The 25,728-nt window shown below is 37.0% G+C and overlaps 1 protein-coding gene across 4 annotated transcripts in view; it reads right to left on the minus strand.

Moving 5' to 3' along the window:
• The window catches only part of ODAD2 (outer dynein arm docking complex subunit 2), a 200,514-nt gene that overhangs the window by 110,830 nt on the left and 63,956 nt on the right, over positions 1–25,728 (minus strand). For all 4 annotated transcript variants that reach the window (XM_022580690.3, XM_089906303.1, XM_089906304.1 and 1 more), the window contains 3 exons: positions 23,782–23,936; positions 22,524–22,766; positions 4,586–4,700 (listed from right to left, as the gene is read on the minus strand). In XM_022580690.3, the coding sequence (XP_022436398.2) occupies positions 4,586–4,700; positions 22,524–22,766; positions 23,782–23,936 (513 nt within the window). The remainder of the gene's footprint in view (positions 1–4,585; positions 4,701–22,523; positions 22,767–23,781; positions 23,937–25,728) is intronic.

Genomic DNA, 25,728 nt, shown 5'->3' on the forward strand with positions numbered 1-25,728 from the left:
TGCTCACATATCTCAATACATTTTTGGAAAGCTATGCATCCTCATCTATTTCGAATTGACATCTAAAAATGTTCATCATAAATTTAGTCATAAAAGATGAATTTTGTGATATATTTGACATCAAATTTTGACTCTGCATATTTAGTGAATTCAATTTATGGAAATGTCTTCTATATTATGTAATCAGAAAAGCCAGTCCCCATTGTTGAAATAATCAGCCAAATTATACTTACTGTCAGCTAAGAAATGTGTGACTTCAAGTCTTTAAATTCACAGAAGGGTATTAATTCAGATCCCTTTGATAACTTTGTCTGAATTGGATAACTTCTGAATTGGATGACAGAAAGATAGATAGATAGATAGATAGATAATAGATAGATGATAGATAAATAGATGATAGATAGATAGATGATAAATAGATAGATAGGCCGACAGACAGATAGATAGACAGGGAGACAGGAGATTGGGCATGTGTTCGTTGCCTCGATGAAGTAAGAAGTTGCCTTTTTCAGTGTTTCTTACCAGAATCCTTCCTGTCACAGGGCTCACCCTCAGGAGTTATGTATTCTAGAAGTGTCCTTCTGCTTGGTGCTCCAGAAGTTTTTTACTCTACTTAGAGCAATGTGCTTAGAAGGTTTAGGCACAGTGAGAGCTATGCTTTCTTCCTTCCTTCCATGCATCCATTCTTCCTTTCTCCATCTACTACCTACACACACCCTCTCCATCTCTCTCATGCCTTTCCCATATTAGTCATTCCCTCAGTCTAAACTGCCTTCCGGATTTCATATTGGCTCCTTCTATTGATATTAACAGCTCAGCTTCCAGAAAGAACTATTAATCTTCTTTGTATCTATTTCTCCCCTTAATTCATTTCTCACTCCAGTACCACGGACTTAAACTCTCACCTCTCAACTGAAATGTCTATGACCGATGATCTCTTCATTTCCATATTTAATGTGCTCTTTTCAGTTTTCAAAGGCAAATGACCTCTTAGGGGCAAATGATACTGTTGAACACTCCTCCTTTCTTGGCGTTGCTCCCTTTCTTGTCTTTCCTGAAATTGCCCTCTCCTGGTGATCTCATCACATGTCAGTCTTCCTCTGCGACTGTTCTTTGTCACTGGTCTTCTCTTGTTGCCCACACCCTCTGCCGTTCATCTTTGCACAAGACTTCAACCGCCTCCTACATACTGATGGCTCCCATGTATATATATATATATATATATATATCTCCAGTCCAGAATCTCTCCTGACACCCAGATTCATATATTAAAATGACTGGACATCTATACCTGGATGAAAGCAAATCCCCCATCTTTTCCCCAAATTGTGTTCTTCCCATGTTTGGTAAAGGTTACTAACAAGGTTAGCAACTAAGGTTACTTAGTTGTCAAAGTTAAAAGACCAAAACAAAAACAAAAATCCATACTCTCTCTCACCTCTTTCTCATAGCCAACATCCAATAACTCACCAATTTCTGATACTATTTCCCAATCATTTCTTGTATTTGCTCTTCCTCTTCACCCACACTGTCCCTGTATTAGGTCAAACTCTAATTACTTTCCACTGAATCATGGTAATAGCCTAACCAGTCACCCACTCACACATTTTCTAGTGAGCCAATCTGCTTATGTCTCTTCCTTGTTCAAAACTCTTCAGATGTTCATGTTACCCAAATGAAAATGCATACAGAAGTTCTTGGTAAGAGAAGTGAACAAGCAGAGATCCTCATGGGTCTTTCCTTCCCCCAGGAGTGGTAGGAAGGGAGCTGAGAAGAGTTCAAAGATGCTGAGTTGGTGGGAGTGGAGAGCAGTGGAAGGCAGGAGAGGTTCAGGAGAAATGGAGCTCTTTATGAGGGCTTGGGTGTAGACTGGCCTTGGGGCCAAGGGCTTAAACACAGACAAGATGGGTTGTTCTTAAAGCCTGAGTGTGGCTCAGTTTGGGTTGCCAGCAAAGGAGACCAGTTGGATATCTGGGACAGAAATCTGGGGCAAGAATAATGAATGTGGAAATGCTGGAATACCTTTTAAAGCTAATAATAGATAAACAGGCAGATTTGGAGTTGAAGTCCATACGAATACAGGACACAGTTTACATGTAATAACAGCACTGATAGAAATGTTATCTATACAAAATGGTATCTCACCAATGATAATATTAAATTCATCATATTTTCAATGATGATTGAGATTTAACCAGTATCTCTAACACCCTTCTCTAGGAAAAGGAAAGACTTTTGGCATGTTTTTACCTATTACCTTCCACTCCCTAACATGCTTTCCGAATCATCTGGTAGTTTAGATTCAGATTGTTACTGTGACAACACCATCTGCTTTCATTTTACTTTATGCCATTACTTTTAAAGAAATTCTTTCTTAATAATCTGACAAAATTTGAAAGCCATATTACCAACACAAATTCATATTTAGCTATAAATTCTAATGATTTATTTGTTCATTACTGTTTCTATAACTCATGTTATTCTCTTCCTTAGAATCTTCTGTTTTGCTGGAAAACATTGTAATTTTTTTTCAAAGAAGACCCCTGGGGGATAACTTTCCTAAGTGCTGACATTTCTAAAGGCTCAATGTCTTTATTCTGTCCTTAGTCTACTCTCACTGGAATGCTAGTTTTGCAGGGTACAGAATTCCAGCATAAAAAGTGTTTTCCTCTAAAGACAGTAAAGGCTTTTTTGTTCCTTTTTCTTGTAGAATTTATTGTGAATAATGTTAAGCCTAATGCTGGTGTGATTCTTACTCTTATGTAACTTTTTCCTTTCTTTTAATTTCTGGAAACACCAAATTTGTATTTGTGTCTAGGCGTAGATAAATTCTTTTTCTCTACTTGGCACTAAATGGATCTTTTCAATCTGAAGACTGGAGTCTTTCTTCAACTCTTCAACTTACAGAAACCACCCCCCTCCTTTAAAAAAAAAATGACTGTTTCTTCTTTTCAATTGCTCTCTTTTTGTGTGCTTGCGATTCCTATTTAGTTTTTACTTTTACTTTACATTTTTAGCTATTTACTAGACCTTATCATCCAGATAATTACGTAGTCATATCCCAGCATCACACATAACCTAGTATTTATCTCTTTTATTAAATTTATTACTTTTTCAAATATATTTTTAATTTCTAAAAGTTCATTTTTAATCTATGAATATTTCTTTTTTATTCAGGCTTTTTGGGCCTAGTAGTATCCCTCGGGTCATTCTGAGGATATTAATTTTAAAAATTTGATGTTATCTTCTGTTCTTTACATTATCTCTTTCCTCTGAAGTTAGTTCTGCTTATTAATCTTGGCTTGCCTCTGATACCATTAACCTTCCTTAAAGATAATTAAGATCCTTAAAGATATTAAAGATTCCTTGAGGAAGATTAAGGTCTTTCTTAAAGAATATCCTTAAAGATATTCTTTAAGGATGTGTAGCAATCTTTCTCCAGTAGGCTTCTTTCTTGCTCCCTAAATAATATCATTTATATTTTGCATTTAAAAAATTTCTTTGGACCTTATATAATAGGATTATATTGTATGTCTGCTTCTGAAACTTGTTTTTATTTTGCTCAATATGTTTATGTGATGTATCAATATTGATGAACACATTGCTGAAATACATTCATTTTTCACTGCTGCATTGTATGACATGTTATGACTGTACTATCATCCTGTTGTCCATTTTCCTGTAGGTTGACATTTGAGGTGTTTTTATTTTTATTTTTCCTTTTTTGTTGTTATAAAAAAATGGTTCCATTAACCAGTTTGTAATAAGTCTTTTCTACTATTGCTATATATCACAATTCACTTTTTACAAAAGATTACTTCTAGTCACAAATATTTAGGAAGATAGAGGTATGTTAAATTTATTACAGGAATTAAGTGCTTTAAATAAAAATACTTTAGATAAAAATACTCAACAGAGAGAAATATCTCTGGCAACAAGGATCCTAAAGGGAAATCCCTAAACCTATAGGAAAAGAAATTTAAGTGAAGATAACAGAAATGGGCTGAAAAGAGATCCTCAAAGAAAATAATAAAATTTACAAATGAAGAGCTAAAAGACTTCAGAAACTTCCAGTTCAGTCTTTTTTCATATAAAAATTTTACCCATAGGTTTTACATCCAGTCTTTATTGACAAATAAGAAAAGCGGGATTCATGAAATTATGTGACTTTTTCAAGGTAACAAAGAACTTAGTGATTTTTCATTGTAGTAATTCAGACAATAAATAACATAGAAGTCATCTTGAGCTTCTGAAAGTAGCAGTAATGCAATTTTCTTTTCACCCAAGAGATAAGATAAGTCAACTTTCCTCCCCCTAATTTACCTGGGGTAGTGGTTTTGATTGCACCAGCCATGTAGAACATGGTAATAAGCACTGCCATCTTAGCCCCGTTTCATTTTACATATAAAAACTGACCAGGAGAAGGTATTGCTCAAAAATTAGTTTGGCACAAACGTTCAGCACATTTTTTTCCCCCAGATAAATCTGACCAAAAAGAAGTGAAAAGAAATTAGTGACCTGTGGTGACATTATTCAATATGGTATTAGAGATTCTAGAATGGATTGACTTGCAGTCTCTTCTCACCTTTGCATTCTGGATGCAGGGACAGAGGGCCCAAGCTGCACCGGCCTTCACGTCTGGGTGAGGATTTTTTAGTAGGGACCACAACAAACGAACTCCATCTAAGTGATCAATTATCCTATTGTGAAACAAAAAAACAGAGGTAGAGACTGTAATTAGTACATGAAAATAAAAATTTAAATGGCCTATCTATTCACACAATTATAATTATTTTTTCTCCTTTTGACATTTCGCTTAGCTACTTCTCTTCAAAACTTTAACAACAGCAGGGACATAACATGCTGTTGAGTTGTCAGCTCTCTGATTTCAGTTTTAAACTCGTTGACACAGAAAGCAAGCTCCATGATAGTTACGATTCACATAAACTGAAAACCAAGCCATGTAATTCTTTAATTAGCTGTATACAGACTGTTACCTAAATGTAAAAATACTGGTTTCTTTCATATAGTAACATCTAAATACTTTCCAAGACAAATATTTATGGCTCAAAGCTGTGCAGTTACCTTTTCTATTTGGTCTGTGTTTAACTGACTTACCGTACTGCATGACACAGTTTAACCTCTTCCAGTACTAATCTAGCACTAGGAATTAAAATCAGTACAACACACTGCATCCTTTGTGGGGCACAAATAACACATAACTTGTTTTCCATGTGCTCCCTTCCCAGCAAGACCAACATTGCAGACTGTGTTATAGTTACTTAAACACACTGTAATCAAAATATCTTCTTGACTAGCTGAAAAATGAATTATCATCAGAGTCATCTCCACACCATCTGTCTTCTGTTTATATATCAATCAGTCCAGGGAGCATAACCTTGTATTAAGGTCCATCAAGTACTTGCAGTTGAGAAGAAGGTCAAACAAAACTTAATATCCTTTACAAACATGGCTTTGTTCAGAAAGATAAACTCAGAGCATATGAAAAAAGATAAAGAACATCAAAATTCCTTTGATTTTGAACCTCAAGTTGAGTTAAATACACGTAGTACTTAGCCACAGATAGAATAAATACTACTAGCTTGGCACCATTCAAATTTTTTCTTGAAAATTGACATTAAAAAACTATATTTCTTGATTATCTGAGTATGCCAGGGGGAAAAAAATGTATTATTCCAAAGGTTCCAAGTTGGATATGTTTTCCATAACCTTATAAAACAGTTGGTAATGCAAATAGCTTATAGTAAGATATAAACTATCTCTTTAAAAGATGATTTTTAATAAGAAAAAAGCACATTGAGAAAGTATTTTAACCCAAAGTTTAACTAAATAGCTTTCTAAAACTAAAGCTTTCTGTCTGTATCATGCTGAGGGAAAATAAAGTTTTATTTCTTGATTTATAGAAACTATAAAGAAAGATACTGAACACACTGTACCTCACAATGAAGGAATTACTTTGCAAACTTAAAAAAGCTTACTGGTTTACATATGCCACTGAAAGTGTAATTAATGGAGATCCGTGGGTCTCTATTTTTTCACATGCAATTTCTCAAAGAACAATAGTGAATGTTAATCCATCCTACTCTCTCACTAACGTAGTAGTAATAGTTGCATTAGGAATATTTAGCCATACAATGACGGACATAGCTTGTCATCAGAGTGGAAGTCATCTGGATGGCACATATTTTCAGTTAAAAAGAGGCATAATTCAACTCTGGATCCCCCCAGGAAAAATTTCACAATTAGCAATAAAGCTTCACCATTCATTCTAAAACCAGATGTGCTGTCCTTGGCTGTCACCCCAAACCCTAGGCAGTTGATCAGCTGCTTAGTTACAACAGATGGGGACTGTGACCCCATCACAGATGTCCTAAAAGACAGCACAGCACAGAGTAGCTACCTGAGATGAGGAAAACATTTGAAGAAAACATCTGCAAACACAGGAACTAACAAAGTCATGGGGTAGCAAACCTCAGAGTTTAATTTTGTCCCTCCATCTCCCTCATCCTCTTTATCGAGTCATATACTGTGGATTTCCTTCAAATAACTCAAGTATCTCCCCCTGCTTCTCTGTTCTCCCTGCCAGCATCCTAATCCAGGTGTCTACTACCTCGTATCAGGATTGCTACAGGAGTTGCCTAACTTGGTTTTATGTCTCCCGTTTCTCTCAATTCCAATCCATCTCATAAATCCCTGGGAAATCAATCTTGCTGAAGGAGTTTTGAGAGCTTCTGCGGTATCTCCTTGCCAGCAGGGCCCCGGGGATGTTCATTCTGTCTATCACGCCACCCAGAACGTTCAGTCAATGCTTGGTGAACAGTTCACAGCTGAGAGGTCACTCCCAGGAGACAGTCTCTGACAGCTTCCCGCTGCCTGCATGGTATTCACACCCCAGTTCCTGAATTCAGTATTTAACATTTCCAATGAGCTGGTTTATTCCTCCAAACTCCCTACATTCAGGTGTTTGCTCATAAAACTCTTTGGCCATCTACTAAACACTAAGTGCTAAGCATATGGAAGTAACACATACAGTCAATTCTTATTACTCAGGGTAGTTCGCTGTATAAAGTCACTGCAAACAGTGAATTTGTAGATACCACATCATTGCTCCTGGGGGAATATAAAGTTTTGTTCCTAAGAGCCTCTGGTGAGAATATTTTCGTTAACTGATCAATACATAATCTTGTTCTATGTGTGTTTCTGTTTAAAGACACCTAACTTAATACACATTGTTGATTCACTAACACTGAACCCACGGGCAATCCAATACACATATTTTCTCTGTGAGGCACATCACAGCCCCCTTGCATTTTGGCACTATGCTTGGGGAACATTTTAACCAGGAAGATCACCAGCTCAAAGGACGAAAATGCAAAAAACGTGGCACTAAATACTGGGAAGACGACACTTGTTTACAAAATGAGAGCGGACACAAGAAGGCAGAGCGTGGTCCTGTTCAACCCCAGCTGGAAACACGTGCACCAGGCAACTCAAATTTTTCGTGGCTCCACACGTGTCCGTGAATAACTGCAAAAGTGCTATAAGGATTAACTGGGGGGATTACAAATACATTTTAGCAAGGATGTGAATACACAAATACAGAATGTGCAAACAATGAGGATTTTAATTGTCCTTTAGGAAACTGCCGTCTAGCGAGTGTGTTAAAGAGACCATAATAATCTATTCTGGTAAAAGCTATAATAGATGCGGGCATGGGGTTCCATATGAACACAGAGGGGAGACACTGTTAACTCACAAGCCACAGAAATTCTCCCAGGACTAAGCCTTTGCCCTGCCATCTCCATCTTTTGCTGAACAATCCATACTTTAAGGTCTACCATAAGACCTCTCCCAAGTCCTCTGGCTTCTCCCTCCTCTGAGATTCTTTTGAGTTTTGCTGCCTTCGTTTCTAGCACTCATAACACATTGCTTTGCATTGTAGGCAGGTGCGTATGCTTCTTATCTCCCCAAGTACTGTGTAATCTCCTTGACAGCAGGAATCTGCTACTGCCCGCCATGCTTAGGGCAGCTCCCGCAGACAGTGAGTATTGGTTAAATGGACCTGAAACAAGACAGCCTTTGCCTACTCCTTTTCCGATGAATCAAAAATCTCTCCCAACACAAATACATTCATTTTCAACCTCATGCTTGGAAAGTGCACGTTCAAATTCAAAATCTAACCAGTAAATTTTTATTTGGAGTTGGCTCTAAGTTGAAAGTGCATTTTCATAGATCTTCTTTACAACTTTATTGCTTTTTGAATATACAGTGCTGGGCTTGTAAATGGTATTCATTACACCACTGCCCATTTTCAGTGGGTCTATATCTCCTTTTGTATAGTTCTTTAATTTGATTAGCATCTTGCTCTGAATTCACTTCCAGCAGTATGTTAACTCTTCCTGCTTTTATTGTCAATAGAATTTTACATTAATACTTTGATATTATAAAAACAAAACTGAACTATATGTTTCCAAAATCTTCAACTTTATCATAGAAATCAAACTGTGTGGCTGACAAAATAACAGTTCTTGAAAGATGACTACACATTCATGTTCCGGCTCTTAAAAACAAACACACACACACAAAAGACACAGCTGCTTGTTGTGGCTTCTCAGTGTCTTTTGTTCTACTAACTCTTGTCAGGATTGTTAACAAGTCTGGCTGGCTGGCCTGCCCGCTTAGGCCACATATACGAACAAATGTGAGCAGTGTGCACCCACATAGCCAGCATGGCTGAGGTTGCAGAGTTTCTTTCTGGCAACGCCAATACATCTATTTTGAAACCATAATTTTGCATCTTTTCTAAAAATTTCACAATATTTTATACATGGCTCAACCTAAATGTGGTTATAGCCTAAAGGAACATGATGTTCGTAAGCCACACTATAAGATGCAACTGAAATCTATAGGTTTTAAAACCAAGTTGGCAATTCCACAAAAATGGAAACATAAATGGATGTCAGAATTAATGATCGCTGTGAAAAACTATGATTAGAAAAGAATTTTATATTTTCATAAAAATTCTCAGAGTTTTAATGTTTATATCTCTGTGTATTCTTTTAAAGAGGCTATGGGAGACCAAATTGGGAGAAAAGATGTGAATGTAGCAGCCTCTGGAAATGCATGTCAAGTGTGTCCCAGAATTCCTTGGCTTTGGTAGAGTAGAAGGATAGTCTATCCTTTTATCGTTGTGTAAGCACTATGACAGAAAAGCTTTCAAAACTTATTCATTCATACGAAAAGTTATGCATTCACAGAATAATATTAAGAGGGCCCAACAATTTTTGAGGTCCAGTTCATATTCAAATATTCCCATTTCTTTGCAAAACTTTCTTTAGAGCTTTTTAAAAAACAAACAAAACCTAGATTCAAAAGGGATCATACACTGTATTTTTGATATGTCTTTTTAGTCTCTTTTAATCTAGAACATTTTTATGGCATTGACTCTTTTAAGAGATCAGGACTGTTGTAGAAAGTCCCACAGTTTGAGTTTGGCTGACTGCTTCCTCAAGGTGTCGTTTGACTTTCCCCTCTTTTCTCTGTACAGACCTTCCTTGACTTATCCATGAGGCTGTGTCCTAATAAACCCAGCACAAGTGGAAAACACATTTAACACACCTAACCTACCGAACATCACAGCTTAGCCCAGCCCAACTTAAACATGCTCAAAACACTTACATTGGCCTATAGCTGGGCAAAATCATCTAACACAAAGCCTATTTTATAATAAAGTGCTGAATATCTCTTGTAACGTATTGACTAGTGTACTGAAAGCGAAAACCAGGATGGTTGATGGGTACAGAATGGTTGTGAGTGTTTGAGTTGTTTACCTTCCTGATCACATGGCTGACTGGGGGCTGCAGCTCACTGCCACCACCCAGCATCATGAGAGAGTATTGGACTGCATATCCTACCAGAATTAAAACAGACCCAAATAAATGGAGATATACACCATATTAGTAGATTGGCGATCTCAATATTGTTAAGATTTCTATTCTTTCTAAATTGATCTATAGATTCTTAACAACAATTATTAAAATTCCATAAAGCTTTAAAAAAAGATTTAGACAAGATGACTCTAAAATTTATATATAAATGCAAACATCTAAGATAGCTCAAAGCATCTTAAAAAGTTGGAGGACTTAACACTCCTATTACAAAGCTATAATAATCAAGATAGTGTGGGACTGACATGAGGATAGAAAAATAGATCAATGGAAAAAGGAGTTCTGAAATAGATCTGCTAATATACAGTCAATTGAATTTCAACCAAGGGACCAAGCTAATCAACTGAGAAATAGTGTTTTCAATAAATGATGCTAGATCAATTGAATATCATATGAAAAAATTAACTTGGACTCCCCTTTCCACACCACACTTAGAAACTAGTTTGAGGTATATCATATAGTACACTAGCCATGAAAGTAAAACTGATAACTTGAACTTCATCAAATTAAAACTTTCTGCTGAAAAGACAGCCTTAATACTGACTGGGAAAAATCATTCCACAGCACATAAATCGAACAATGGATTTGTATCCAGAATATGTGAAGAACTTCTTCAAATTGCCAAAAAAGATAAACAATCCAAATTTAAAATGGACAAAAAACTTGAAGAGACTACAAAATAACATATATACACGAAATAAGCACATGGAAAGTTATTCAACATCATTAGTTATCAGGGGAATGCAAATGAAATCTACAATGACATACACTTTTACTGTTAGAAAGGCTAAATTAAAAAGAAAAAAGAGCAACATTAAATGTTGGCACCAATGGGAATGTAAAATTGTACAACCACTTTTGTATACTATTTGGATGTTTCTAATAAAGTTAAACTTCTACCCTATGACTCAGAAATTCCAATCCCAAAACAGGGCAAAACTAATCTATAGTGATGGAAATCAGAAAGTGGTTGCTTGGGGTGGGAGTGGGGATTGACTGGAAAATAGCATGAGTGCACTTTCTTGGGTGAAGGACATGTTTTATATCTTCTTTTGGTTGGTGGTTATATGAGTGTATACAATTGCTAAAACGCATCAAACTGAGCAATTAAGTGTTAAAATAACCTATAATTTTGAACAAAAAATTTCAGACAAAAACCAACACATATTATATGCTTCCATTTGTTTCCAAATAGAAATAAAACTATTTAGGGAGGCATTCTCAAATATAAAATGATGAAAACAGAGTAAGATATGAATTACCATAAAAGGCAAGAGAGGGGCTCTCCCCAGACTGCAGGGCAGTGGGCACTGGGGGGCTGTGATAGGACAGGCAGCCCGGGTGTTTGTAGGGTGATGATGGTATTCTGCTTCTTGGCTTGGGTGGCAGGTACATGAGTCCTCCCTTTTCAAGAATTTACTAAGCTGTATGTTTACGTCATGCATCTTCCTTTATGTATATTATATTTCACAAATTAGAAGCTTTAAAAATGTGTTTTAACTTCACTATAAACACACACACTCTCACACACACACACTCACACACACACACACACTCTCACACACACTATAAACACACACACTATAAACACACACACTCTCACACACACTATAAACACACTCACACACACTATAAACACACTCTCACACACTATAAACACACTCACACTATAAACACACACACTCTCACACACTATAAACACACACACACTCACACACACTATTAACACACACACTCACACACACTATAAACACACACACACTCTCACACACTATAAACACACACACTATAAACACACACACACAATAAACACACACACTCACACACACACTTACTGTCACACACAGGAAATGTTACTGAAAAGCCAATTTGTTCAGCTATGGAGCTAAGCACACATCACACCTGGATGGATGAGATATATAATGTGGATAAATAAAATCCAAATAATCCTCAAATTAAACATCCCCAGAGCTTGCTTTAAAATGAGAAAACTAAGATTCAGAAGATTAAATTATTCACATAATTAATTTTCATTTGGCATTTCAGTATCTCAGTTAAATCCATATGCTTTTAAAAGTATACAGATGAAAAACAAATAACAGAAGGAAAAATGTTCTTATTGATACAAACATATAAAACATATATTCTATTTTATATCTTACATAAACCCTAAAATGTCACAAGGACTGGTTTCGTGGTAAATGAAATTTCTGGGCAGCCACAAAGAGATTAAATCTCTTTTGTATGCAAACAAGCATAGCTTTATTTTTTCCCCCCTTTTAAAAAGAACAAATAAACCCAATGTTAAAAAAAACAACAACTATGTAAATGCAACATAATTATGTTTAAACCACAGAAGACAGGAAATTTAGAGTTACAGATTCCATGGTAAGTTTTAATTCTATCCTTGTGTATATGTTTTATAAAAGAGTCTTTCATTACATGATCACATAACACTGGACTATGTAACAATCAGTTCAGCAAATGTTTGTTTTACAATGTGTGGAAGGAAAATATTTTACAGGATAAATTGTAGGAAATTAGTATATTATTTAACTGTCATGTAAAACTTCTTAGAATCTTGGGCATTTACAGAATATTAATAGAAACATTTTTTCTTGATTATTTTCTAAAGAACATGAAAATTAATTCTTTTGTAGTCAGGCACTTATATTTAAAAGCTGACCTTTAGGTTTAAGGTTATTCTGAAGCAAAGAAAAACTTAGGACACTAGAATTTTAGCATGTTTTGAATCATGTATGCCGGGAATTTTGTATTAAAGGCACAGGAGAGACAAATAAATCATGAGGATCTACAAGTTCCTAAAAAGTCTGAAAAACAGCCCTTATTATCACTATTGGCATTTGCTAGGGTTCCTGACAACTCATATATCTGAAATTTGACTTTTTCAAAAGGAAAAGAAAAGCATTTATCCTGATTTTCCTGTATTAGTTATATTTCAGGTTAACCAAATGGTTAGCAATCAACTCTAAGATAAACCTAGTAAAAGTATTAGATTATAAAGGTAAAGAAAAAGTTCTCATGCCCTCCAAATGAAAAGATCAAATAACTCACAAAGAAACATGAATTCGACTAACATCAGAATTTTCCCAAAAAAGGTATGAAGTAAGACAACAATGGAGCAGAATTTTTTTAATTCAAGAAAGAAAGTGGGAACCAAGAATTTTATATCTAGCAAAGCTGTCCTCTGAGTATTTATAGGAAAATAGCTTCACTAGACATAAACATGTGTTTCTGCACAGCAAAAGAAACAATCAACAAAATGAAAAGGCAAGCTATGGAACAGGAGAAAATATATGCAAGCCATACATTTGATATGAAGTTAATATTCAAAATACATAAGGAATTCATACAACTCAATGGCAAAAAAATAAATAAATAACTCAATTTAAAAATGGGCAAAGGAACTGAACAGACATTTCTCCAAAGAAGACATGCAAATGGCCAACAGGTATATGAAGAATTGCTCAACAGCACAAATCATCAGGGAAATCCAAATCAAAACTACAGTGAGATATTGCCTCACTCCTCATTGGAAAGGCTGTTACTGAAAAGGCAAGAGATTAAAAATATTGGCAAGAAGTGGAGAAAAGGAAATCCTTGCACACTGTTGGTGGGAATGTAAATTGGTATAGTCATTATGGAAAACAGTATGGAGGTTCCTCAAAAAATTGAAAATATAACTATCATTTGATATAGTAATCCCATTTTTATGGGTATATATCCAAAGGAACTGAATTCAGTAGCTAGAGAAGATATCTGTGCTCTTATGTTTATTATAGAATTATTTACAATAGCCAAGATATGGAAACAACCTAAGTGTCCACTGACAGATGAATGGATAAAGAAGTTGTGGTATATTTATACAATGAAATATTATTCAGCCTTAAAACAGAAAGAAATCCTGCCATTTGTACATGGGTGAACTTGAAAGACATCATGCTAAATGAAATAAGCCAGACACAGAAAGTCAAATATTGCGTGAAATCACTTACAGGTAGAGTCTAAAACAGTTGAACTTAGAGAAACAGTGATTCGAATGGTGAAGGGGCTGGGAGTGGAGGAGATGGGGAGATGCTGGTCAAAGGGTACGAAGTTTCAGTTATAAGATGGATAAGCTTTAGAGACCTAGTGCCCAGCATGGTAACTGTATTAATAATAATGTATTGTATACTTGAAATTTGCTAACAGAGCAGCTTTTAAGTGTTCTTGCCATACACCAAAAAAAAAAGTATCTTTGTGAGATGAGGTTAATTAGCTCGGTTGTTGTAATCATCCCACAAAGTATACTTATATCAGAACACCATGTCATACACCTTAAATATACATGATGTTTAAATCTGTCAATTATACCTATATAAAGCTGAAAAAAAGAAAGGTACTTTAAACATATAAAAACGTAGGGAATTCTGTACCCATGAGCCCTTTTTGAAGATTCTACTAGGGGATGAGCTCCAAAAATTAAACTCTGACTGTAAAACTGCAGCAAAAACTGGTAATAAGTATATGTGTATATATGTTTGCTGGTCTAGATTAAAACAGGGGCAGGGTCAAGGGTAGAATAATAATGTTCCAATTTTACATGTTATGACAAAGTAGAAACAATGCACTTTAAAGTGGAGAGGATAAGGAAGAGGAAAAGAGAAAAGTGAAATAAGCCCATTGATTACTATATAGACAATGGGTGGGAATTAAAAGATAGCAGCAAGAACTGAGAAACTAAATAGCAAATAACTACATAACAGAAAGGAGAAAGCAAGCATTAGAAAAATGTACAGGTACAAAGACAGTGACTAGAATGAAACAAAAATGCAAACTTTTCTAAAAAACGCCAAAAAAAAATTAAAGAGCAAAGATTACAAATCTTACAGAGAAGAGCAAATATAAAAGAATATGAATAAGTATAAAATATTATGACATTGTTGAGACCAAATATCAATGAGTGTGAATGGGTTTAGCTCACTTATTAAAAATATTTTTAGCTTGGCATACAAAGCAAGACCCATCTATATACTGTATGAAAGGGCACACCTAAAAGAAAGTGGTTCAACGAAGACTAAAGATAAAAGGTAGACCAAGATATTCCAGGAAAATGGAAAAACTGTGAAAGCAGGGGTAAAGATCCTTATAACAAAGTAGAAATATCAAGCCAAAACTCATTAAACATGACAAAGAAGAGCTCTTGAAAAATTAAAATCCACAATTCACAATGATTAGAAACATTTATGCACCAAATAATATACTGCCTGCCTTTAAGAAGCAAAAACTACATGAGTTGTAAGAAGACATAGGTAGAAGCACACTAATAATTTTAATACACCATTTTCAGTATGAGACAGATCAAATGCATGAAAAATAATAAGTAGAGATAGAAGGCTTACATAACTTAATAAAATAGATCTTAAGAATACACATCAGGACTTCCCTGGTGGCACAGTGGTTAAGAATCCACCTGCCAGTGCAGCTGACACGGGTTCAAGCCCTGGTCCGGAAAGATCCCACATGCCGTGGAGCAACTAAGCCCGTGTGCCACAACTACTGAGCCTGCGCTCTAGAGCCCACGAGCCACAACTACTGAACCCACGTGCCACAGCTACTGAAGCCCTCATGCCTAGAGCCTGTGCTCCACAACAAGAGAAGCCACTGCAATGAGAAGGCCACGCACCGCAATGAAGAGTAGCCCCCACTCGCCACAACTAGAGAAAGCCCACGTGTAGCAACGAAGACCAAACACAGCCAAAAAAAGAAAGAAATTTATTTTAAATATATATATATATATATATATATATATACATCAAACTCTACACTCTTTTGAAAGAGGATACATCTTCACCCCAAGCACCTATAGATGCTTTGTAAAAATTCATCTTATATTGAGTCATAAAGAAAACACCAGTGAGTTCCATAAAAAGTGGAAATAAAACACTGACTAAACTGCAACATAGTAAGAAATATCTAACAAAAACAAAAAATAAAAAGGTTCCTCTTTGTGGAATTAAAAAAAAATTCTATTAAACAACACCTGGCCTAAAGGGAAAATATAAACTGAAATTAAAGAACTTCCTAAAAATAATGATAATGAAATCACTACGTATCAGAATGTACAAGGGACATTTAAAGAAGTGTCAAAGAAAAACTCATAGGACAAAATATTTTTATTATTAAAAAAAGAGGGAATTCCCGGGCAGTCCAGTGGTTAGGACTCCATGCTTCCACTGCAGGGGCCCCGAGTTCGATCCCTGGTCAGGGAATTAGGATCCCACAAGCTGCATGGCACAGCCAAAAAAAGAAAGTAAAAAAAAGAATAAAAATAAGTATCTTCTCAGTTCAAATAAATTAGAAAAATAGTTACAAAATAAACCCAAAAAAGGCAACATGGAATAAATATAAAAGAAATTTATGAGGTAGAGAATAAAAGAACAGTATATCTAATTAATAAAATTTTTTCAGAAAAAAATCAAAATAGAGAAACTATACTAGATAACGATCATGGAAAAAACAGGAGAAAGCTCACATACACAAATATAAAATGACAAGCGGAAAACAACCATTGAAATGAGACAAAATTTAAAAATCATAAGACACTGTTTAAATAAATTTGATGATCTAAATGAAATTGATCATTTTATAAGGAAATGCAGATTGCCAAAATTGACCCCAATGCATAGATTAGATTTCATAGAACTAGAGAAAACCAGTAAAGAACACACACACACAGTAGGTCCAAATGACTGCACAGTATAATTCTATCAAAACTTTAAAGCCTAGATGGTCCCATTGCTCAATAAATTATTCCAGAGTATTGAAATGAAAGAAAACTTCCTAATTCCTTTTGTGAAACAGGTATAACATTGATACCTAAATTTGATAAAGATAGTTGTAAAAAAAAAAAGAAAGGAAGGAAAAGAAAACCACAGACCAATATAATTCAAGGATATCATTACAAAAATACTAAGTAAGATTAGCAAACAGAATCCTACACCACATTAAGAAAATAGTACATCATAACCAAGTGAAACTTGTTCCCAGAATGCACGGTTGGTCCAGTGTTTGGGAACCCATTAATATTATTCAATATATTGATAGATATAAGGGAAAAAATCATAATGGAGTATTCGGAGCATAATCTCCATAAATGCTTAAAGAGGGATTTGACAAAATTCAATGCCTATTTCTGATTTTTTTTTTTTTTTTTTTAATGCAGTACGTGGGCCTCTCACTATCGTGGCGTCTCCTGTTGCGGAGCACAGGCTCCGGACGCGCAGGCTCAGCGGCCATGGCTCACAGGCCCAGCCGCTCCGCGGCACGTGGGATCTTCCCGGACCGGGGCACGAGCCCGTGTCCCCTGCATCAGCAGGCGGACTCTCAACCACTGCGCCACCAGGGAAGCCCCCTATTCCTGATTTTAAAAACACTCTTTAAAAATAGAAATTGAGAGATTTTTTTAAATATGATAAAACATATATACTTTAGTCCTCAAGACATTATTTTACATAATAGAACACCACTAGAGGCATTTCTGCTAAAGTCAGGAACAAGGCAAAGAAGCTATCTCCATTACTATTTAACACTGCAGTAGGGAATTAGCTAATGAAATTAGACAAGAGAAATCAATCTAAAGAATAAGAATTTATAAAGAAGAAATAAAGCTTTCTTGGGAATATCCTGGAGCAGGGTTCAGCAATTTTTTTTGTAAAGGCCAGGTAGTAAGTATGTCTTTGTGGGTTATTTGGTCTCTGTAGCAACTATCAACTCTGTCATTGTAACATAGAAGCCACCAAAGACAATATATAAATCAATGAGTGTGAGTATGTTCCAATAAAACTTTATTTACAAAAACAGGATTTGGCCCATGTGCTGTAGTACGTCAACAATTGTGCTAGAGAATCAACAATAAAGTGAACTCAAACAATAAGAGAATTCCATTAGGTAGCAGCATAGAGAATTAATACACAAAATTCAATAGTGGTCATAGAGACAATCAACTGAAGCACATAATGGCAGTAAAAAACCATTTATACCACCAACAAGGAAGATTAAATACTTAGGAATGAACTGAACAAAACTGCACGAAATCCACATACAACAATCTTCAAATTAAAAAAACTAGACTTCAACAAATGAAAAGTTTCTATAATTTCACCATGGTTATGTAGGATGTTAAGGGAAGCTGGGTGAAGGGTATATGGGAACTCTGTACCGTGCACTCTATACTTTTGCAACTTTTCTGTAAGTCTTACGCTATTTCAAAATAAAAGTTAAGTTGGTGGGAATGTAAATTGGTGCAGCCACTGTGGAGAACAGGATGGAGGTTCCTTAAAAAACTAAAAATAGAGTTAGCATATGGTCCAGCAATTCCACTCCTGGGTATACACCCAGAGAAAACTCTAATTCGAAAAGATACATGCACCCCTATGTTCATAGTAGCACTATTTACAATAGCCAGGACATGGAAGCAACCTAAATATCCATCGATGGATGAATAGATAAAGAAGATGTGGCACATGTATACGATGGAATGCTACTCAGCCATAAAAAAGAATGAAATAATGCCATTTGAGGCAACATGGATGGACCCAGACATTGTCATACTGAGTGAAGTGAGTCAGACAGAGAAAGACAAATATCATATGATATTGCTTATATGTGGAATCTAAAAAAATGATACAAATGAACTTATATTTATAAAACAGAAACAGTCTCACAGACATAGAAAACAAACTTGTGATTACCAAAGGGGAAAGGAGGGGAGGGATAAATTAGGAGTTTGGGATTAACATATACACACTACTATATATAAAAATAGATCATCAGCAAGGACCTACTGTATAGCACAGGGAACTATACTCGATATTTTGTAATAACCTATATGGGAAAAGAATCTGAAAAAGAATATACATATATGAATCACTTTGCTGTACACCTGAAACTAACACAACATTGTAAATCAACTATGCTTCAATTAAAAAATAAAAATTAAAAAAAAGTTTAAAAGAAAGTAAAGATCCTGAGGTGTGGAAAAGGGATTTTAGATATTTAAGTTTTCAGCATGAATACTTTTTAATTGTTTGAAATGTTATAGTATTTTATGAGAAAGTTACACTCCTCAAAACACAAGCGTTAACTGTTTTTTGCAATGTTGATGTGATTTTTATATACTTGAAGGCCAAATTACCTCCAGATGAATTCTGTACGTATCAAATAGACATTAAAAAGTCAAAAAGAAAAGAAAATTCAGCATGAATAAATCTACTTTTTCATGAACCTACTACGTTGGGATACCTGTTGCTCCATGTTAGTTCCTCAGGAAGGGTATAATTAATATGAAACTGTTTATACTGAGTCTTTAAAAGCAGTATTCCGATGTACTGAGAAAAGTCAGTAGAGTTTTATGAAATCATTGTTGTCTTAAAAATCATTTTTGACTCAGTAGCCAAACTGTTATTATTACGATGTTTCTTATTCTTACTGAGAAATAGATACGGGAAGAAAACTGTGCATACTAGCACACAGAGTTAATAAAACTCTGCTCTGAGTATGTACGTTCATCCTCACGTGCCACCTACGTTTTAGCCACAGCCACAGACATATCATTAAAACATAAGACTGCTTATCATTAAAACGAGTTCCTAACCTATGAATTACTTAAGCCTTACACAAGGCAAAGTTATTTCTCATTTCCTTACCATTTAACTTAAAGCTTGAAGACTCAAGAAATCCTGCAAATCTAGCAATAAGAGCCATGTCTGATATATGATGCCAGATGTAACGCTGTTTGGGTTCTTACCAACCTCAAAACACTGTTTTCTAAAACTGACTTTGTGTGTTTCTAAAACCATCTGTGGGAAAACCATATTCACACAAGCACAAAAGGATTCATCAACCTCCGTGTCACACAAGAAGGAACAGTTTAGTCTATCTTATGAGGCTTTGTCATAGAATTTGACACTTTTGATCACTTTCTCTCCTTAAACACTCTCTTCCCTTTGTTTCTTCAGTAACTCACTCTTCTGGCTTCCCTCACAACTCTGGCTGTCCCTTCTGCGTTTCTTTATAGGCACCTCTTCTCTGGTCCATTCATTCTCCTTCAAAGATTGGATGCAACAGAACTCTGTTTTTGTCCTTCTCATTTCCCTTTCTTTCTCTTCCTCACAATCTCACATATACTCATCACTTAAGTTACCAAATACTCATAATGCTATATGCCCAGCCCACATTCTATCCTAAGCTTTAGACATGAATGAATATCCAATTGGCTAGTTGCCATCACCACAGAGACGTCCCATGAGAACCTCAATGTGTACCCAACGTAACTGAACTCGTCATTCATTTAGTGTACAATAACTTTTTGCTGAGTGCCTACCCTGAGCCTGGGACTGGGTTAGACAATGAATATATCACTACGGACAAACTGACTTTGTTTCTCCCCTAGTGAAGTTCATTCTGCCCCCACCAGTCCTCCAGCTATCTTCCCTATAACAGCAAGTGCTACAATTATCCATCTAGCCACCCAAGTCAGAAAGCTAAATATCCCTCATGACTCCCCCCTCTTCTTCACAACTCATGTTCATTCACTCACTTGGTCTTATCCATTCTCTCCCTTTATTTCTCTCTACTCTGTCATTTTTTTTTGTTCTTTAGTATAATATATTCCACAGGCTTAGTTTAAACCACCTTCACCTCTGGCCGGCAGTGATCTCCTAAACAAGCTTCTCTGTTTCAGGTTATACTTAAAACCCTTTAAAAACCTTCAATTGACTTTAAAGCAAAATTCAAACTTAGCATGATGCACAAAGGCCCGAATTATAATTGCCTATTGACATGCCTATGCCACACCCTCAAAGCTCCTTGACTGCAGCCGAGAGGACCCCATTTAGGGTCCTCTTGTTCTCGATTTATAGCAAGTTAAATAACATGAGTAATCTGATACAAGAGAAACACAGGGGACTTCCCTGGTGGCGCAGTGGTTAAGAATCCGCCCGCCAATGCAGGGGACACGGGTTCGAGCCCTGGTCTGGGAAGATCCCACATGCCGCAGAGCAACTAAGCCCGTGTGCCACAACTACTGAGCCTGCGCTCTAGAGCTCATGAGCCACAACTACTGAGCCCATGTGCCACAACTACTGAAGCTCGTGTGCCTAGAGCCTGTGTTCCGCAACAAGAGAAGCCACTGCAATGAGAAGCCCACGCACTGCAATGAAGAGTAGCCCCTGCTCACTGCAACTAGAGAAAGCCCGTGTGCAGCAAAAAAGACCCAACACAGCCAAAAATTAATTAATTATTTTAAAAAAGCTAGAAACACAGAATGGACTCATCTATAGATGAGTACAGATACTGGACCCTTTGACTTTTTTTTGTATTTATGCATTATTGGTTTAAATTGTTGTTCATTAAAGCTATTGCTATGTGAACGATACTAGCCAACATTTACCTAGCACTATCATGTATCAAGCATTTTACATATATTAATTCACTCAATCATTACAACAACTCAGTGAGATTGGTACCATGACTGTCCGCATTTTATATATTTGGTAGCCAAGGCACCAAGTAGTTTAATGACTTCCTGAAGGAAACATAGTTGGTAAGTGGTGAGACTGGCATTCCAGGCAATGGTTCCAGAATCTATACTCTTAACCATTATACACTACTGTTCAGAATAAAACGATATTGTGCAAGGTACTAAACAAGAACTTTAATTTTTTTAAAGATGATACATATTCATCATACAAATTGTATAGAAAATATAAAAAAGAAAGTAGAAAATATCCCAAATCCTACCATCCAGAAATAATAATTGTTAACAGCTAATATAAATTATTCCAGCTATCTCTTTATGCCTACAGCTAGATAAAAGGATGTATGGATAGGTAAGAGAGATCGATAAATGGGACTTCCCTGGTGGCGCAGTGGGTAAGACTCCACGCTCCCAATGCAGGGGGCCCAGGTTCGATCCCTGGTCAGGGAACTAGATCCCTCATGCATGCTGCAACTAAGAAGCCCGTGTGCTGCAACTAAAAGTCTCACACGCTGCAACAGAGACCCCGTGTGCCACAACGAAGACCCAGAGCAGCCAAAATAAATGGATAAATATGTTTTAAAAAAGAAAGAGATAGATATAGATAAATGGATGGATGGATGGATGGACAGATAGATAAAATTATGTTTTAAATACTATCTATTGATTTATTTATTGCAAGATAGAATTTGCACACCTACTCATCCACCCTTCTCTTTTTGTCAGTTGTATTATTATATTATCGTTATCAGTATCTATAAAGTATAGATGATTCCCCTAATGATAATTCCCCCACTGTTTTGATTGATTACTGGCTATTTTAATCAAAACCCTCCAGCTCATCCGAGGGAACAATGTGCCTCCGTAATTCATGATTTGGTCACGCCGTGTTATTTCTATGTGGGCACATTTCACTTTTCCGTCACTTGTGCACACCAGTTCCAAGAGATGACACCATTCCGTACTCTCCAATGTTCCCCTAACTCTCCCAAATAAAAGCCTTCAGGGCCACTTACGTCATACTCTCGGGCTCTACTGCACAAGCACCGATCGCTTTTGTGACATTGACAAGTAGAGCTCGGTTTGTTCCCACGAGGAGGTCCACGAGTGGCTGGACGCCACCACGTTTGCGGACGGTGACTCTGCCCTCAGGCTCTCGGCAACACTCTCCCAACGCACCAACTACATTCACGAGCACTTCTTCCGGCTGGTCCGTTAAAAGTCCCACCAAGGCTTCAATGGCTTTGTATTCCCGAAATCTAAGTTCACCGCAAGCCAAAGAGGGTGGGAAGGGAGGAAAAGAGGCGAACAGTATTATTTTGGGTATAAAGTTAGCTGATAATAATGTTAGTGATAGTACTGATAGCTAAAATTTACTAAATGCCGACCGTATGCTCATTCCATCTTTACGGCCACCCTGTGGTATGGATGCTGTTACAACCCCGCTGTCAAAAGGCTAATGTGAGGCTTGGTAAACAGTGAAGTCGACCTCCACAACCGGCCTTCTGTGCCCTTAAGTGCTGAACTGTACAGCCCGTAAGGCACTACAGCTGCTTCCAAATCTGGGCGCCGACAACCCCACTGTGCTAAGGGTTTTCCCTCAGGTTACAGGAATTACTTTACACGAACAAAGCAAAATAAACCTTCGTGTGTGTTAAACAGAACATGTGAATTTCTTGTTAAAGAAAGTCACCACCCTGAAACGGGAAAGAGTTGCCCCAGAACACCCATCACAGAGTGTGTAAACTCTAAAAATATACAAAAAGATAAATTCAAAGATTAAAATCAATCAAATGGTCATAAAGTTTACAAATACTTTAAAATTCAATGAAATCGTTTTTGAAAATGACCACGCTTTAAGACTAACATGGTTAGCTGGCATTTAGCTGACTCATTTATCTTTAGCAAAAGAAAAAGAATAAAACCACTTCCATTTCTAAAGATTCTGTGGGAAATTCATTCCCTCACCTTGATAGGTCTCTGCAGGAAATATCAGGGATACTTCTCATTTACATGGCTGCCCACATGCAAAAGAGTCCATTGGCACAGGGAGCTTATGTCAGCACCCCCTTTCTCCTACTGAGGCACAAAAACCATTGTCGGATGGTGGGATGGGAAGAATCCCTTAATTCTGCCAACTTAGTCCAAAATGTACAGCTTTGAAAACTACAGGAGTAGCATTAGAATCAACCCTTTATATAAAATAGCATGAAAATAGAAGGATGTGTTTTGATGGCCATATTTTAATACGGAACATTGGATGCCTCCACTTACTTGGTCACATTCTCTTTGCTGGTGGAACATTTCCATGTGGCCCCTGTGACCGCGGCCAGCCGTTCCTTATTGTCAGCGTTACTGAGGAGAGAAGCCAGGGCTCTGAGTCCTCCATGCAGCCTAACCAGCTCGCGGGTTTCCTCATCTTCGGCACACTACACAAAAGCCAAATCAGACGCTGGCATTGATCAAGGCGTATCAAGCTTTCAGTGACTGCTAAAGAGGCTGCCATTCTAGTAGCTGGGAGACCTCTTTTCAGAGAGTAGCATTTCCTGAAGGAGGCTTCAAGTAAAATACAACTCTTGTCTCTATACTGGCAGCTGTCTGACAGGACCGCTCTTCCTTTACGGGGTTTTGGCAATGTCTAGAGGTTTCTACATACTTGGCAATCCTCCCAAGCCAGTTCTGGGGTAGCCTGGGCCTCTACCAAGACAGACGCAGAGGTTGGCAAGGAACCTAGAACACCACATGCATGGATGGAGGATTTCTGCAGTGCTGTAACCCAGAGCCTTGGGAAAACATAGTAGATAGATGAGTGATGGGGATTCCGTCAGATCTTTAACGACCCCCAAAATCTAAGAAGTGAGGAATTTCCCCAACAGAGTTTCTATGCCCAGAGCAGTGGGTTATATCAACAGCAACTGATATGTTATTCAGACATGTTTATCTGAGGTTCACATGCTTGTGTCAACCTTTGAAATAAATACAGGCTGCACAGATGTTCCCAACACATGATCCTTCCCAGTTTACAGAGCCAAAAGATGCCAAGTTTAGCATAGGTTTGATATTATTCTGTGTGCAGTTGTTCTCTAAGGCCATGAACTGCATGTCGTGCATCATCCATGAGGGCCCCTACGAGAAATCCTCTTCACAATGCATCACACAGCACCTGCCACGTTTACCTGCTATTAGTGACTTTCAGTTCTGGCTCAAGTGCAACTTTAAAAAATTAATCACTATTTCTAACTGACCCTTAAAATATACTCATATGAGGCATATATACAAGTCAAAGGGAACTCTTGCACGGTGCTGGTGGGAACGTAAATTGGTGCAGCCACTGTGGAAAACGGTACGGAGGTTTCTCAATAAACTAAAAGGAGAACTACCATATGACCCAGCATTTCCACTCCTGGGCATTTATCCAACAAAAATAAAAATACTAATTCAAAAAGATACATGCATCCCAATGTTCACAGCAGCACTATTTATAATTGCCAAGAAATGGAAACAACCTAAGTGTCCATCAATAGATGAATAGATATAGGAGAAGTGGTACATGTATATATAATACGTAATGGAATACTACTCAGCCATAAGAAAGAACACAATTCTGCCACCTGCAGCACACGGATGGACTTGGAGGGCATCGTACTGAGTGAAATACGTCAGAGAAAGATAAATACTGTATGCTATTGCTTACATGTGGAATCTAAAAACTATAGCAAACTAGTGAATATAACATAAAAGAAGCAGACTCACAGATACAGAGAACACACTAGTAGTTTACAGTGGGGAGAAGGGAGGGGCACCACGGGGTGGGGGGGTGGGAGGCACAGACTTCTGGGTGTGAGACAGGCTCGGGGGTGTATGTACAACACGGGGAAGACAGCCAATATTGTGTAATAACTGTAAATGGAAAAGTAACCGTTAAAATTATATAAAAATTAAAAATAAAAAAGACTATTACATATCCCTGTTACGAGTGAGCTATGTCCCTCAAAACTCAGACGCTGAGGTCCTCACCCCTGTGCGTCAGAATGTGACAGAGGTAATAACGGTTAAATGAGATCACTGTGGTGGGCTCGAATCCAGAACGCCTGGTGTCCTTCTAAGAAGAGGGTATTAGGGCACAGAGGAAGGACCATGTGAAGACAGAGGGAGAATGACAGGGGAACATGAAGACATCCATCTACAAGCCAAGGAGAGATTCCTCAGAAGGAACCAACC

The sequence above is a fragment of the Delphinapterus leucas genome, chromosome 2 (assembly GCF_059928025.1).
Source record: "Delphinapterus leucas isolate spDelLeu-1000000601 "Yukka" chromosome 2, BTC_Dleu_Yukka2, whole genome shotgun sequence".
NCBI classification, from domain to species: Eukaryota; Metazoa; Chordata; class Mammalia; order Artiodactyla; family Monodontidae; genus Delphinapterus; species Delphinapterus leucas.